The following is a 16,741-nucleotide window of genomic DNA, read 5'->3' as shown; positions in this document are numbered from 1 at the left end:
TTTCACCCAAAAATGCTACTTTCTGTCAAAGTATTTGTTGTTCTAAAGGTTTATTCAACTCAAAATGTGCTTTATTATGAACGAATTAATCTTTTGAACGTTAATTAAACCCAAAATACAACTTTCTGTCCAAGTATTTATAATGCTTAAAGTTTATTCCACTTCAAATATTGCTTTCTGCCCATGTAGTTGTAGTTTGAAAGGTTTATTCCACCCAGAATAATACTCTCAAATGTACAAATTGTAAGTTTAATGCTTCATTTCACTCAAAATGCTATTTTCTGTCTAAGTACTTGTGATTTGAAGGATTTATTCCACCCAAAAAATGCTTTCTGTCAAAGTATTTATGCCATTAAAAGTTTTTTCCATCCAAATATTACTTTCTAACTGAAAACTGTGGTTTTAGACATTCATTCCACCCGAAATATCGCTTTCTGTCCAAGTAAATATAGTTACAAAGCTTTATTCCAACCAAATCTGACTTTTTCATAAACAATTTATGATTTTAGAGATTTTCTCGCCCCAAAATACAAATTATTCTACAAGTATTTATAGTTTCAAAAGTTTATTTTACCCAAAATACTAGTTTATATCTCAGTATTTATTGTGTTAAATATTTATCCCACCAGAAATATTGTTTTCTGTCCAAGTAATTGTAGTTTTAAAGGTATATTCCATCCAAATATGACTTTCTAACAAATAACTTATGATTTTAGGGGTCAAAATATGACTTTTTGTTCAAGTGTTGTTAGTTTATTGTTTTTTTCCATCCCAAAAGGCTACTTTCTTTACAAATATTTACAATTTTTAAGATTTATTGCATCCAAATCTGACTTTCTAGTAAACAATTTATGATTTTAGGATTTTACTCAACCCCAAATACAAATTGTTGTACAAGTATTTATATCTGTACAGCTTTTTCCCACTCTAAATATTGCTTTCTAACTAACAAATTACGTTTTAAAATGTTTACTCCACCTAAAGCTGTGTGGAATTATTTATTTATTTATTTTCCAGTGTCTGTGGACTGTCTCCTCCTCTTAAAAAACAAAAACAAGGATCCTCCAACTGTGGGGCTGAAACTTGCAAGCTTTTACTGTGAAAAGCCCAGACCAAACAGGAAGTGTGAGGCGCACACGCCGATCAGCTGACTTGAATGTTGACAAAGCAAGTTGTCGCTACCGGTGGACGGACAGGGAAGCTCGAAGCTCCGGCGATGTTTGTGGTTCTGTAGAGTTCTGCTTTTATTTTCAGGTGGAGCTGCTCGGCTGGTCCGACAGCAGGTTTTATTCTGACGGTTTCTTCCGGTCTGATGTGAGACCAGAACCCCGAAGAACCCCGAGGAACCCTGAGGAACCCTCCAGCTCCCAGAATGGACGTCCAGGAGGAGAGGAGGAGGCTGCTGGACCCGGAGGACCGAAAAGAAGATCCCACTGGGCTCATGTCGGAGCAGGAGGCTTATATGAGGTCAGAAGTATGCAAATACAAATACTGCAGTACAGAGGGTACTACATGTGGAGGTACACAGGTGCTACTGCACACAAGGGCTCATATGTAGTTTATTCAGAGCAAAGTGGTCCAAAAACAGAATATTCTGAAACATTACAGTGTTTTTACTGAGCAGAAATGTAGGACAACTCATAAAATACTGCATTATATCCAGTACAAGTAGTACTAAAATACCCATTAGGATAATGTGGGATATCATGAGGACTATAATATATCAAATTATTTTATATTTATTGGATGTTTAGTAAATTTTAAGACTTTTTAAGCAACTGTTTGTGAATAATGTGAGAAAATGTTGAATTAAGAGGACATTTAAGTGTTAAAAAGTAGATTTTTGTGGGATGAAATGTACGGAAAACGTCAAAACAACCAACAGCTTCTAATAGTGAGGAACAGTGAAGGTGTTTCTGAAGACGTACTTAAGGTTTGACACAAACAGGAAACAGAAAAATATGAGAAACTTCATTCTACTCGTTTATTTAGACGTTATGTTTTACACTGTTGGGTGTTGTGATATTGTAATAAAGTAATCAAGTAAAAACATGGAAATAAAAACCATAATTATGCATTTTTCCAGCAGATATTATGCTGTAAAACCTTGTTTTGATATTTGTGTGCTCGATTTAAAACAACACGAGACGCCATTAAATATGCTTTGTTATGAACAGGTTCATGTTTTAAAGGTCAGTTACACTCAAAACACAACTTTCTGTGCAGCTATTAACAGTTTGAAAGGTTTATTCCACTGAAAATGTTGCTTTCTGTCCAAGTACATGGAGTTTTAAGGATTTATTCCATCCAAACAGGACGGTCTAACACAGGGCTCCCCAAACTTTTTCCTGTGAAGGCCACATAACTTTTCCCTTCTCTGGTGGGGGGCCGGGGTCAGTTTGTAACAGAAAAAGTGTGACGATCGCAGGGGTGCCTAAAACATTGTTCCCCAGAAAGCCACACATAACCAAATATTAATAAGCCTTTCCGGGATCTTCACAGAAAAAAAAGTCAGGAAATATATAATAACACTATTTATGAAATAAATAATCACCAAATTACCCTCTCTGGGTTCTTCACAGAAAAAAAAGTCCATGGAACATTAATTTTCTGTTGAGCCGTGCACAATCTTAACAGGGAAAAGTTCAGCTTAGTTGTCAGAGCAGAATCTCTGACTTAAATGACTCATGTGAGCAGTGTCTCAAAGGTCTTGTGTTCCTTCCTTTTAATCCCAGGGTGTCTGTTACATTCACTCTGTGGCGGCAGCACTGCTCCTTTAATTTGTTTTTGGTTTTTTTAAATCGTTGCAAATACTCCAACGCCGCACGTCTCCACCTTCACAGCAGTCTTACACCATGTCGGGTACTTGCGACTACTAAGGTAAACTACAGATAACTGTGGTGCTCTCAGTATCTACTGTTTGTGTGTGTGTGTGTGTGTGTGTGTGTGTGTGTGTGTGTGTGTGTGTGTGTGTGTGTGTGTGTGTGTGTGCGGGGGCCGAGCGGGGAGCCTGCCGCCTACAGAAAAAAGTCCTAGAGGAAACACTGGACCTTTTGTAGGTTCCAGTAGAATGTCACGTTCTATGCGTGTATTAGTCTCGATCGCGTGGCCCGACTGAAAACAACATAAAAAATGAATGTGTCTCTGGTGTTGTTCAGGGGGCCGGGGCAAATGTGGAGGCGGGCCGTAGTTTGGGGACCACTGGTCTAACAGATATCTCCTGGTTTTAGAGGTTCATTCCATCAGAAATACTGTTTCCATCAAAGTACATCTAGTTTTAAAGAAGTATTCCTTCCAAATGACTACTTCCTGTCCAAGTACTTTTAGTATGAAGGGTTTATTCCAGCCAAACAGTCCTTTTCGAGCAAGCAGCTTGTTATTTAGTGATTAATTCTACCCAAAATGCTACTTTTTGTCCATGTTTTTGTAGTTTAAACAGTTTATATCACCTGAAGCACGACTTTTTCTCCAAGGACAGTTTGTTTTGAAGGTTTAACACTTTCAAATGGGACTTTCTCACAAGCAAGTTATGGTTTTAGAGGTTTATTCCACCTAAATACCACTTTCTGTCGAAGTACTTATGGTACTTCAGTGCAATCCACTGAACATACTGCTTTCAATCCGAGTACATCCAGTAATGAAGGGTTATTTTTACCCAATTGCGTGTTGTGATGATTTTTATTTATTTTTTTACCAAAAATGCTCCTTTCTTTTCAAGCACATTACATGTAATTTAAAGGTTTGTTGCATCCAAATCTGACTTTCCAACAAACAATTTCCAGTTTTAGTCCATCATTCTCTGTATTAAATCACTTCAGTTTTATTTATATGGCAACAATTCACAGCGTAAGTCATCTCGAGGCATGTCGTATCGTAAAGTTTGCAAAATTATAGTAAAAAAACCCAACAAATCCCCACATTTCCTTTGGATTCTCAGTGAGAAACCTTCAACAGAACGAGGCTGTGGGAAGACAGCCGTCTGCCTCGACCAGTCGGGGCGACGATGTAGTAGAGAAAACATAACGGCAGAGAGAAAACGTTAAAATATGAACATTATAATGAAGAAGTTTGTCACAAATATACAGGTGTGGTTATACAGACTGCAGCACTTCGTCTTCATGTCAGTTTCTTCGCTGATGATTCTTCTGTTTATCACAGAACCTGACATTGCTCTAAATGTGACTCTGCTCTGTTTCCCTTTAACTCCACAGTAAAGTGAAGAACAAGAACCTGTATTTGGCCTCCTTCGTGTCGGTTCTGGGCCCGCTGAGCTTCGGCTTCGTGTTGGGCTACAGCTCTCCGGCCATCCCAGAACTCTCCAGCATCGACGACCCTCGGCTCAGGCTGGATGACGTCCAGGCCTCCTGGTTCGGGGTGAGACTTGAGTTGATCTGGCAGAATTTGTGTGTGTTCTGCAGTTTTACATCATCACATGTCGTCTAAACATATCCTCTTGGGTTCACTGGAGGTCGGAACGTGATGATATAATCAGGAACTGAGCTCTCAAAGTGACAGAAGTTGTTTTTTTCCTGCATAGAGGCAGTTTTGGCGTCTTCAAAGGAAAATAAACAGCAGCTGAGTAATAAAAGTTGCAATTTGGTTAGTTTTTATACAAATTTAATAAACATTTTTGTTTATTAGATGGTCAGAAACAACAAATAAATGCAGTAAAATTAAAAACACTCAGCTCCTTTATACAGGCAGATCATATTTACTGCAGCGTGTAGTCATCTCCCAAAATCAAGAAGTCAAATTCGAATAAAAATTAAAGATCAGGATGACTTTAAAGCGTGGATACTGATATGTTAAGATAAGGAGAACGGGAGTGAAAGTGTGTTTGCACCTCAGACTGTAAGATGAAACTGTGTGGGTCAATAATATACTGAATGTGCACTTTAAACAAGCACATTCACCACTTTTTACAACCTTTTTATTGCTTTATGGACACTTCTGAGTGAACAATAAAGTGCATGAAGTTCACACTCAGTTTAAACCAATCAAAGTACGGGAAGATGATGTGGTAAAAAGAGCGTAATTTAATTTAAACGGTCCTGACAGAATCATCAGTGTAAAATGTAAACAGATGTGTTTAAATCTAATTCAACTAGAATGAATAAAAAAATAAGATTTAAGAAAGAACAGTGGTTCCAATGTTTAATGTTTTATATTTAATATAATATTTGATCTTTCCAGTTCTTACCCTGTTTTGTCTCGTTTATTCAAATTTTCTTTAAAAAAATTAATAATTAAATAATAAACCCACTAATAATAAATTAACAAATTAAGAAAATAGTTACAGTCCTTTTAGTTGATATTAGTAGCCCCAATGTTTTCGTATTTTATATATGTTTTTATTTTTGTGTTTGACATTACAAGTTGTTCTGTTTTTTTGTTTGTTAATATTTACATTTCATTAATTTTTTTCCAAGTGATTTTTCACATTATGATCCTGTTTTCTGCTTTGATTTTTTTATAATACATTAAGTTTTATTTTACAAATGGATTTACACATTATATAAAACAATAAACACACTAATAAAAAATTACGACATTAAATTTTTTTATGAATATTCAAAATTTCCGTGGTCTATCCCAATGGTCCTGATATTTTAATATTTTATATTTATTTTATGTGACAAGTTGCAGTGTTTTCTCTTGTTTCTTATTATTTTATATTTATTTTCTTTTATTTTTCAATTTATTTGACACATGGAGCAATAGGAGTGCCAAATCAAAATATAAATAAATAAATAAATAAATAAATAAATGTGGAAATATAAAGAGAAATAAATAATTAAATAAATAAATGTGGAAATATAAAGAGAAATAAATAAATAAACAAATAAATAAATAAATGTGGAAATATAAAGAGAAATAAATAAATAAATAAATAAATGTGGAAATATAAAGAGAAATAAATAAATAAAAAGGAAAATTTTGTCTTTGCTTTTACCTTTTCTGTTTGTTCCTTTTATTTATTTATTTCTCTTTATATTTCCACATTTATTTATTTAATTATTTATTTCTCTTTATATTTCCACATTTATTTATTTATTTAATTATTTATTTATTTCCCTTTATATTTCCTCAGTCCACCAAGAAAAGGAAAAATGCAAATCAGTTTGCTCTGGGCGGGGATTCTGAACACAGGAGTCCTGCCTGACACCAGCTCCCAGCACGGCTGAAGTGAAGCCATGTCACCGTTGAGCTTCGGCTTATTCTGCCACTGATAAGAAAATAAACATTAATTTACCGAATTAGCAGCGTCCTTTCAGTGTCTGATGGCAGAATCAGCCAAAGTTCCACGGTGACACGGCTTCACTTCAGCCGTGATCAGAGCTGGCGTCAGGACAGAAACCTGTGTGCGGGTACGACTCCCCACCCTGAAAAGGAAGCCCCGCCCAGAGCAAACTGATTTGCATTTTTCTATTTCATGGTGTCAGGCCATTATGAAATAACCACCAAGAAATAAAATGCAAATCAGTTTGCTTTCACTTGGTGGACTGAGCTGTCAATCAAATGGCTCTAGGCGGGGCTTCCTCGTCGTTCCTGATCACAGGCCGCTCAGAGGGGCGTGTCGTGTCTACTCTTCATATGCCTGTGATCAGGAACGACGAGGAAGCCCCGCCTAGAGCCATTTGATTGACAGCTCAGTCCACCAAGTGAAAGCAAACTGATTTGCATTTTATTTCTTGGTGGTTATTTCATAATGGCCTGACACCATGAAATAGAAAAATGCAAATCAGTTTGCTCTGGGCGGGGCTTCCTTTTCAGGGTGGGGAGTCGTACCCGCACACAGGCTTCTGTCCTGACGCCAGCTCCGACCACGGCTGAAGTGAAGCCGTGTCACCGTGGAACTTCGGCTGATTCTGCCATCAGACACTGAAAGGACGCTGCTAATTCGGTAAATTAATGTTTATTTACTTATCAGTGGCAGAATCAGCCGAAGCTCAACGGTGACATGGCTTCACTTCAGCCGTGCTGGGAGCTGGTGTCAGGCAGGACTCCTGTGTTCAGAATCCCCGCCCAGAGCAAACTGATTTGCATTTTTCCTTTTCTTGGTGGACTGAGGAAATATAAAGGGAAATAAATAAATAAATAATTAAATAAATAAATGTGGAAATATAAAGAGAAATAAATAATTAAATAAATAAATGTGGAAATATAAAGAGAAATAAATAAATAAATAAATAAAAGGAAAAAACAGAAAAGGTAAAAGCAAAGACAAAATTTTCCTTTTTATTTATTTATTTATTTATTTCTCTTTATATTTCCACATTTATTTATTTATTTAATTATTTATTTCTCTTTATATTTCCACATTTATTTATTTATTTATTTATTTATATTTTGATTTGGCACTCCTATCGCTCCATAATTTTTATCGTGTCATCTGTCTTAAAAAATGAATAAATAATAAAATAATGATTTAATAAAGCTTAAAATTGTGTAATAAAATAATAAAACCACTAAGAATAAATACAAAAATTAGGATATTATAAGTATCTCTTTGCAGATGGTGATAATTTATCATTCTAGTCGTTGTTTCTGGATACACCCCCTGTCAAAAGTTTTAGGACGCTTTCTCATTCAAATGAATGAGAAAGCGTCCTAAAACTTTTGACAAGGGGTGTAAATTGGAGCGGTAGAATTGGTGTAGTACGGTGTAAATGATGAATGAAAGTGTGAGATTGTGGTGTTTTCTTGCTCTTCAGTCCATCGTGACGGTGGGAGCGGCGTTCGGCGGCCTGCTGGGCGGCTGGTTGGTGGAGAAGATCGGCAGGAAGCTCAGCCTGATGTTGTGCTCGCTGCCCTTCGTCTTCGGCTTCACCGTCATCATCGCGGCGCAGAACGTTTGGATGCTTCACGTCGGCCGGGTTCTGACCGGCGTCGCCAGCGGAGTCACGTCGCTGGTCGTCCCGGTAACGAGCATCCGTTATTCTGAAACTCTGCGGCAAATAAAGACACAAATTAAACATCTAAAAACTTCAAAAAGCCGGTGTTTGATTCCTCTGAATCTGATCAATAATCGCGTCCCTTCACTCATTTATTAGTGGTGTTTTTAGAGGAAAGTTGGCGCGTTTTTAAATGTTTTCAAGCAAAAGTGCAGCTATTCATTGATTTTGATCATCGGTTAATCCGTTCAACTGTTTTTTTTCCCAAGACAAAAAGTGTAAATTCTCAGATTTAAGCTCCTTAAACGAGACACAAAACGATAAATACAAGAGAAAATAAGACACGTAATGATAAAAACATATGCAAAATGACACAAGACACAAAACAAAGACAACGAGAGAGACTGAGAGGAAAATCAAAGCTACTGGATGAATGAAATAAAGTCAGCATGGCTCAGAAACAGAGAACAGAGGAGGAAGTTGTTGGAGATCCATCCAACATGGAGAAACATCTTTCTACTGATGATGAACAGAGGAGAGAGGAAAAGTCTGGACAGGCTGGAAACGTGGAAATAGTTAAATATCTGTAGTATGTGGAGACAAAACAACACAGAAGAGTCATGAAAAGACAGAACCAAGACACTAAATGACACCAACGAGGTGCAAAGTGACAGAAACAGGACAAGATTTTTGAGAGAAGATGAAAAAAAAACAGAAAAACGCCCAAACGACACTGAATTTGCCAAAAGTTAGACACAAAGTGACTGTAAAGAGGCAAACATGTCCCAGATGTGTAACAAATTTAGACACAAACAGTGAAAAATGAACCACAGTGAAGAAAAATGTTACAGGAGCAAAGAAACGGCTAAAAAGACACCGTTTTGGATGCTGGTAACTGGGATTTTAATCCGTTTTTTTTCCACTATTTCAAGCAGCATTAGTCACAGAATTAAATTTTTGATGAGTTCTATTATTATGTTAGTTGTTTAGCTTCATTTAAGGTTTTTTCTGTGGATTAAAATGGTATTATTTTGGCGTATTTTCATGTTTTTCTCTCTGCACACAGGTCTATATTTCTGAAATGGCCCATGAGCGAGTCCGAGGGTTGCTGGGCTCCTGTGTGCAGCTCATGGTGGTGCTCGGCATCATGGGAGTTTACCTGGCAGGTACGTGAAGTCTTTATTCTTCTTTTACGGCATCCTAAAATCCTCATTCAGTGATGTTTAGTACGCCAGATGTGTTTTCAGTTAGCAGGCTGTGAATCATTGAGAGAGTTTTCTGTGACGTAACTCTTTATCTCACTGAGGTTTTCTGACCGTTTGCTTCCAGACTCTGTTTGAAGAGTTCACTCTGAGGTTACTGAACCGCTCTAAAGCTCCCGTGAGGTGCAGATAATTGGCCGTCATGTGATGTGATCAGACTTTTCTGCTGCGTCTTCGTCGCTAATCTCGTTAGCTGCATGCCGCTCAGGTTTCCACGATAAGGGCTGGTTTGTTTGCTTGTTGTTTGAATTGTGTCAAAGTTCTGCAAAAGGCTGTGACTTAGAGAGAGAGCAGGTTTGAACGACTCCAGCTGCAGATAAAGAACTTTGTCTGTTGATGCTGCAGCAGCTGAGCGGCAGCTTTAGAGCAGAACTGCGTTTTCTGTTTATGAGACATGAAACAACAAAAATCAAGACACAAAATAGTCGCTGGAGTGTCCATTTTTTCCAGAGTTGGTAACACCTGAGGGACTCCAAATTGTCATTTCAAACAGTTTTCAAGCAAATCATTTTGGACAATTTTAGACTGAGAGTTATAAAACAAAGTCAGCATGGCTCAGAAACAGTGAACAGAGGAGATAGTTGTTGGAGATACATTCAGCATGGAGAAACATCTTTCTACTGATGATGAGCAGAGACTCAAAACTGGACTCCAATGTCTCTAAAACAACAAAAAACATTTTAAAAAAATGATTAAAATTCTCAAAAGTGACTCACATATGTTAAATTTGTGGACTGGCGCTGGCTGGCTATCTGTAGTAACAGTACTAGTAGTATTAGTAGTAATAGTACTACTGTTCCAGGTTTATTTGTGGACTGGCGCTGGCTGGCTATCTGTAGTAACAGTACTAGTAGTATTAGTAGTAATAGTACTACTGTTCCAGGTTTATTTGTGGACTGGCGCTGGCTGGCTATCTGTAGTAACAGTACTAGTAGTATTAGTAGTAATAGTACTACTGTTCCAGGTTTATTTGTGGACTGGCGCTGGCTGGCCATCTGTAGTAACAGTACTAGTAGTATTAGTAGTAATAGTACTACTGTTCCAGGTTTATTTGTGGACTGGCGCTGGCTGGCTATCTGTAGTAACAGTACTAGTAGTATTAGTAGTAATAGTACTACTGTTCCAGGTTTATTTGTGGACTGGCGCTGGCTGGCTATCTGTAGTAACAGTACTAGTAGTATTAGTAGTAATAGTACTACTGTTCCAGGTTTATTTGTGGACTGGCGCTGGCTGGCTATCTGTAGTAACAGTACTAGTAGTATTAGTAGTAATAGTACTACTGTTCCAGGTTTATTTGTGGACTGGCGCTGGCTGGCCATCTGTAGTAACAGTACTAGTAGTATTAGTAGTAATAGTACTACTGTTCCAGGTTTATTTGTGGAATGGCGCTGGTTGGCCATCTGTAGTAACAGTACTAGTAGTATTAGTAGTAATCGTACTACTGTTCCAGGTTTATTTGTGGACTGGCGCTGGCTGGCCATCTGCAGCTCCATCCCTCCAGCACTGCTCATCCTGCTGATGGTCTTCATGCCGGAGACGCCTCGCTTCCTGCTGTCTCAGGGGAAGAGGCGAGAGGCCGAGGAGGCGCTGAGGTTCCTGCGAGGCCCCGACGCCCCGGTGGAGTGGGAATGCGCTCGCATCGAGGAGGCCTGCGACCACCAGGTGAGCAGAGCGACTCCTGGGTCCTGCGTCTTTAAGGAGTCGTCTTCAATGCGGACGTGTTTCTACTTCCTGTCAGGGCTCCAGCTTCCGGATGTCCGACCTGAAGGACCCCGGAGTCTACAAGCCGCTGATGATCGCCATCATGCTGATGATCTTCCAGCAGATGTCGGGGATCAACGCCATCATGTTCTACGCCGAGAGCATCTTTGAGCAGGCGCATTTTAAGGTAATAGTACTAATGCTGCTAATACTGGACTTCTTACTCTCATTTCTATCTTTTTTATTTTAGTCCAGTGCAGCTTTAAGTATGGATTTACAGTGGGGTAAAATTTGTATTAATGTGCATAAAGAAGCCAAGGAAAGATAGAAAAATCTCCAAAAGGCATCAAATTACGGAAGAGAAATCCTTATAATATGTCAAAAAAATTTTGATTTTATTTCCATCATTTACACTTTCAACATAACAAATAACACAAAGTGTTCGATCCCCACCTTAATTATCAGGAAGTGATCAAACACCGAGTAGAAACCAGAACCAGAGGTCTGTTCTAGAGGCTTTAGTTTTAGTTCCTCCAGGACCAATAAAATACATCTGGTCTTACCTTAGTAGTAGTAGTAGTATTATGAAGTATTTTCTGCCTCCAGGAGAGCGACCTGGCCTCGGTGATCGTAGGTGTCATCCAGGTGGTCTTCACGGCCTTCGCTGCTCTCATCATGGACAAAGCTGGAAGGAAAGTCCTGCTGATCATCTCAGGTGTTTATCTGCTTCAGATCTCTGTAGTTTCCTGTTTCATGTCAGAGTTTCCTAACCTCATTTAATAATCGTCTAGGTGCTGCCATGGCGATCAGCACCACGGCCTTCGGGGTTTATTTCTACCTGATGTCTGAAAAGACTGAAGCTCTGGGCGACCTGTCCTGGTTAGCTCTGGCCAGCACGGCCGTCTTCATCGCAGGTCGGTCATTTCAGCTCACGTTTACCCAAACACTGTCCACAATGACTCAAACTTTCATATTAACCTCTAAAAAAATGTCAGACCGGTCCAAAATGAGTCACTATGTGTCCAATTGTCCATAATTTCTCAGCACATTCTCCAAAATTACCTAAATACGTAAATTTTTGAAAATTTGCCTAAAATATTTCAAAAATATTCTTCGATTAATAAAGAATTGTCCAAAATGACTTAGATTGTCTCTAAAATGACCATTTCTTCCAGGAAATTGTGCAAAATTACAAAAAAATTCTGAAAGTGTTTGAAAATTGTTCACAAAAAGGTCTTAAATAAGTCACATTGAGTCTAGGTTGAGTCTAAAATGCTCCAGAACACCATGAACTTCCTCCTGCCAACGTTTCTAACCGCTGCCGGTTCCAGGTTTCGCTCTGGGCTGGGGTCCGATCCCGTGGCTCATCATGTCGGAGGTTTTCCCCGTGAAGGTCCGAGGCTTTGCCAGCGCCGTCTGCGTCCTCACCAACTGGAGCATGGCCTTCATCGTCACCAAGACCTTCCAGGACATGATGGTGAGTTCTGGACAGGAAGCTCAGCTGAAGTCCGGCTCAGTCAGATGTTCATTCTTCTCCTCGTCTTCCAGAACCTCCTGACCAGCGCCGGAACCTTCTGGCTGTTCGCCTCCGTCTGCACCGCCAACATCGTCTTCACCGCTGTCTTCGTCCCGGAGACCAAAGGGAAGACGCTGGAGCAGATCGAGGCCACGTTCAGGGGCACGTCGGGTCCATGAGGACCAAGAGAAACTCCCTTTTATAAACCGGCTGGTCCTCCAAGGAGGTTGTGAGGTTTTTAAAATGTTTTTAATCCACCGGTTTGGTTCCACGGTTCTGGAAACTAAAGCGGATCAGCAAGAGGTCCAATTTGAGGAAGGAAGACGGTCATTCTGTTTGGTGCTTCGTTCTTTAAAATGCGACAAAAGTGACTCACAGTTTGTCCTACGTGACAAAAAATTGACTAAAAGTAGTTGGAAATTGTCCAACATAACATAAACTGCCCAAGATGATTTTAAAAAACCCTTAATCACTGAACATTCATATAAAATGACTCAAAAATTGTACAAAATGCTAAAAATGTACACAACTACACACACTATTTTCTAAATTACTTAGAAAACATCCACAATTATGGCCAATTTTTTTAAATGACTCAAATTAACTGAAAATGACCCAAAATGACAAAAATGATCAAATATTAGTGACACATTTTCCTTAAAAATTGTCTGAAATTCATCGTACAAGACAAATAGTTGTCAAAAATTACTTACAACTTCATTCATCCATTCTCTATCCACCGCTTTATCCTCACTAGGGTCATGGGGGGTGCTGGAGTCTATCCCAGCTGACTCGGGTGAAGGCAGGGGACACCCTGGACAGGTCACCAGTCTGTCACAGGGCTACATATACAGACACACAATCACACTCACATTCACACCTACGGACAATTTAGAGTCATCAATTAACCTCAGCATGTTTTTGGACTGTGGGAGGAAGCCGGAGTACCCGGAGAAAACCCACGCATGCACAGGGAGAACATGCAAACTCCATGCAGAAAGATCCCAGGCCGGGATTTGAACCACTGTGCAGCCCTCACAAAAACATGTCTAGAATTATTCAAAATGTCCAATATGGCATAAATTATTAAAAAATGATCCAGAATAACTCAAAATTTGTCAAAAAATGAGTCAGAAATTGTCCAAAATTACTTTCAGATTTTCCTAAATGACTCAAAAATTGTCTAGAACACTTTAAAATTGGTCCAAAATTCCTAGATAAAAATGAAAGTGACAAAAAATGTCCACTGTTACACATTTTCCTGAATTACTCCTAAATTTTACAAAATATAAACCAATGGCTAAAATTACTCACAAATTAATTGGGAAAAAAAAGTCCAAAATTACAAAAATTATCCAAAACTATTTACACATTTTCCTAAATTACTCAATTTTTTTTCAAAATTACAGTCAGTTTCCATAGTTACCTAAACTCTCTCCAGAGAGTTCAAAAATTTTCTAAAAAATTTTTTTCAACATTATTCACAAATTTCATCAAATAATTAAAAACTGTCAAGAAATAACTGAAAAATTGTCTAAAATAATGCATAAATTATCCAAAAGTACTTGTTTTCTAAAATGATAAAAACTTCATTCTATTTAATTTGTATAATTGAATATAATTCATGTGTTTCTATAAAAACCTTCAGTATCAGAGAATTTATCAATGCAGGAGGTCAATAAATTCACTTCTTCAGGTTCTGATTCTTTGAAGTTCATCTTAAATATGAGCACAAAGGATTAAAGCATAAGAAATCTTCGGTCTGTGGTGGATAAAAGTCGGTGTCATCAGTGTGACGGCTGGTTACTGCCCCCTGCTGGCCGCTCTGCTGCACTTCACCTCAGACCTCAGCAGTCAGTGCAGCTAAAAACCACTTTTACAGTTTTAATAGAAGCTCTAAAGCAGCGGTGTCAAACTCATTTTATTCAGCCCAATATGATCTAAAGTGACCAGTAAAATAATAGAATAATAACCTGTAAATAACCACAACTCCAAATATTTCCTTTGTTTGAGTGCAAAAAAGTATGGTACGGTATCTGTGTACTGTTTTACTTTATGATCAAAACAACTAAAGTCAGCCGACAAGCAACAAAAAAACACAAAATATTACAAAAATAAGACATCAAACTACAAAAAGGAGACAAACGAGATGAAACAAAACAAAAAAAGACCAAAAATTTAACAAACAATTTACAAAACAACAAAAATGACTACGAGAAACAAAATGACAAAAAGTCGACAACACAAAACGACAAAAACGATACACAAAACAATGAATATAGCAAATGTCAAACATAAGACAAAAGACAAGCAAGACAAAAACATGAGACCAAAGACAAAAGTCAGACAAAACAAGACAAACATGAGACACAAAATGACAAAAAAAATGATAAACAACATGAAATTCAGAAAAAGGGGACAAAAAATTTGACAAAAAAATTACAAAGCAACAACAAAAGTCAAACAAAAAAGCAAAAAAAACACGACAAAATATTACAAAAAAGAGATGCAAAATGACAAAAAAGAAGAAATGAAATTAAATGAAAGAAAAAATCTGACAAAAAATAGACAGGCGACAAAAAACAAGAAGCAAAACGACAAAAACAAAACAAAATATTACACAAATGAGACACAAAATGACAAAACAATTATCATGGTCTAAAAACTATTTTAAATTTGTAGTTTTACAAATTTACAGTTAATGTCTTCTCTGTAGTTTTTACACTTTGAGGGCCGGTTTTGGCCCATGGGCCTCGTGTTGGACACCACTGCTCTGTAGTTTATAAACACACCACACAGATGTGTGTTTTTACTGTTTGAATATCTCCACGTTTCTTAAAACCACATAATCGAAGTTCTTGTGCCAAAATTATTTCACTTTAATTCCCGTTTTAAAGAAGCGGGTAGAGAAGTGCAGAGACTTTATAAAAAAACAAATTTTTCTTGTTCTAAATCTGACTTTTATAACCAGAAGTGAATCATGATGAAGTGACTGGAGTGTGCAGTTTACACTCAGTTAACGTTTACATCATCAGGGAAGTGAAACTAAACACAGTCTGTGACACTATTTTTTAGAAACATTTATTATTAGACGACCAGCAGTGAGCTGCATAGAATAAATGTGCGTTTTGTAATGTTTTTAGTAATTTTTTTCTTACAGGAAACATTGAGATAATGATGATACTAGACTTTAAACTCAATAAGTCATGAAAACTGAACTCTTTCCTTATCCTTCTTTTCAATTTGTACGATTTTCAGGGTTTTTTTCTTCACTTGTTCTCTCTGCGGGAATAAATAACTGTCAGGGGTTTGTTTTTTTGTTTTATTTTTTTAAGATCAATGAAGCTATGAAACGACTCTTCAAACCCTATTTCTGTTGGGTGGATGTTGATAATTTGTATATACTTTGCAGATTTACTCTAAATTTAGTCTGACCAGGCTCAGACGTCTCGGTTTGTCCACTGTGAAACTGAATTGTGTCATAAACTGTCTCTGAATAAAATCATTTCTTACCAAAGGATCTTCAGTTTTATTGTTATTTAAATTCCAGCTTCCATGTAATGCAGGTGTTGAACAGCTGCATGGAGCCACTGAAGTCACTGGCAACAGCTCTGACTGCAAATAACAGGTGTGTGTTAAAATAAAAACGACATTAGCATCTGTGGACGGTTGAAATAGAAAACAGATCAAATGTTAATATCGAGTCAATTTCATTTCAAGTCCTTTTGGTGAAATTTAAAATCCTACTGTAACCAAAAGAAGTGGTTTTGAGGTAAGAGTGTGCTAACGGCTAAAATAAGCCTCCCTTGTTTCTTCTGAAGAACATAACCGTAAAAACTTCTTTACTGGTAAGAACTTCTGTAACACTGGCTTGCTAACTATCTGACTTTATGTTAAACATAAAACATTTTGCTATGTTGTCTCTCTGCGGCACTACTTATGTCTTTATGTTAGACTGAAATTGTTATGCCATATTAACTTGCTGTAAGAATAGCTACCTAGCTGAATTAATGTTGATCTAATATGTTATGCTATATTTTTCTATAGCCTAGCTAGCTGACTTTATGTCAGGCTTACACTGTTATGCTATTATATCTTCTTGTAGCACTAGCTAACTAGCTGACTTAATATTTACAATGTGCTGTGTTATCTTTCTGTACCTCTGCATAACGAGATGACTTCATGTTATATTTATAATGTAATTCTGTAACCGCTTTCTGTAGTTCTAGCTAACTAGCTGAATTTGTTAAGCTAGCTTTAATTCGTAGGTACTACTATCCCTGTTGTTTGAAATTATGTTTATTCAAAATTGTTTAAAATTTAAATGTCAATGATAATATAGAAAAGTTATCACTTTTGTCCTGCAG

At 37.5% G+C, this 16,741-nt stretch overlaps 1 protein-coding gene across 1 annotated transcript; it reads left to right on the top strand.

Annotated features, from left to right (window-relative positions):
- Positions 1 to 1,145: 1,145 nt before the first annotated feature.
- On the top strand, positions 1,146 to 15,894 carry slc2a8 (solute carrier family 2 member 8). The gene is made up of 10 exons (XM_022218738.2): positions 1,146 to 1,467; positions 4,212 to 4,374; positions 7,716 to 7,922; positions 8,962 to 9,061; positions 10,608 to 10,819; positions 10,896 to 11,045; positions 11,465 to 11,573; positions 11,650 to 11,772; positions 12,190 to 12,335; positions 12,407 to 15,894. Exons 1-10 carry the CDS (start codon positions 1,373 to 1,375, stop codon positions 12,551 to 12,553), a joined length of 1,452 nt encoding a protein of 483 aa, XP_022074430.1. The 5' UTR covers positions 1,146 to 1,372; the 3' UTR covers positions 12,554 to 15,894.
- The last annotated feature ends 847 nt before the right edge of the window (positions 15,895 to 16,741 follow it).

This window comes from Acanthochromis polyacanthus, chromosome 7, assembly GCF_021347895.1.
Source record: "Acanthochromis polyacanthus isolate Apoly-LR-REF ecotype Palm Island chromosome 7, KAUST_Apoly_ChrSc, whole genome shotgun sequence".
NCBI classification, from domain to species: domain Eukaryota; kingdom Metazoa; phylum Chordata; class Actinopteri; family Pomacentridae; genus Acanthochromis; species Acanthochromis polyacanthus.
This window is presented reverse-complemented; position numbering and strand designations above follow the sequence as displayed.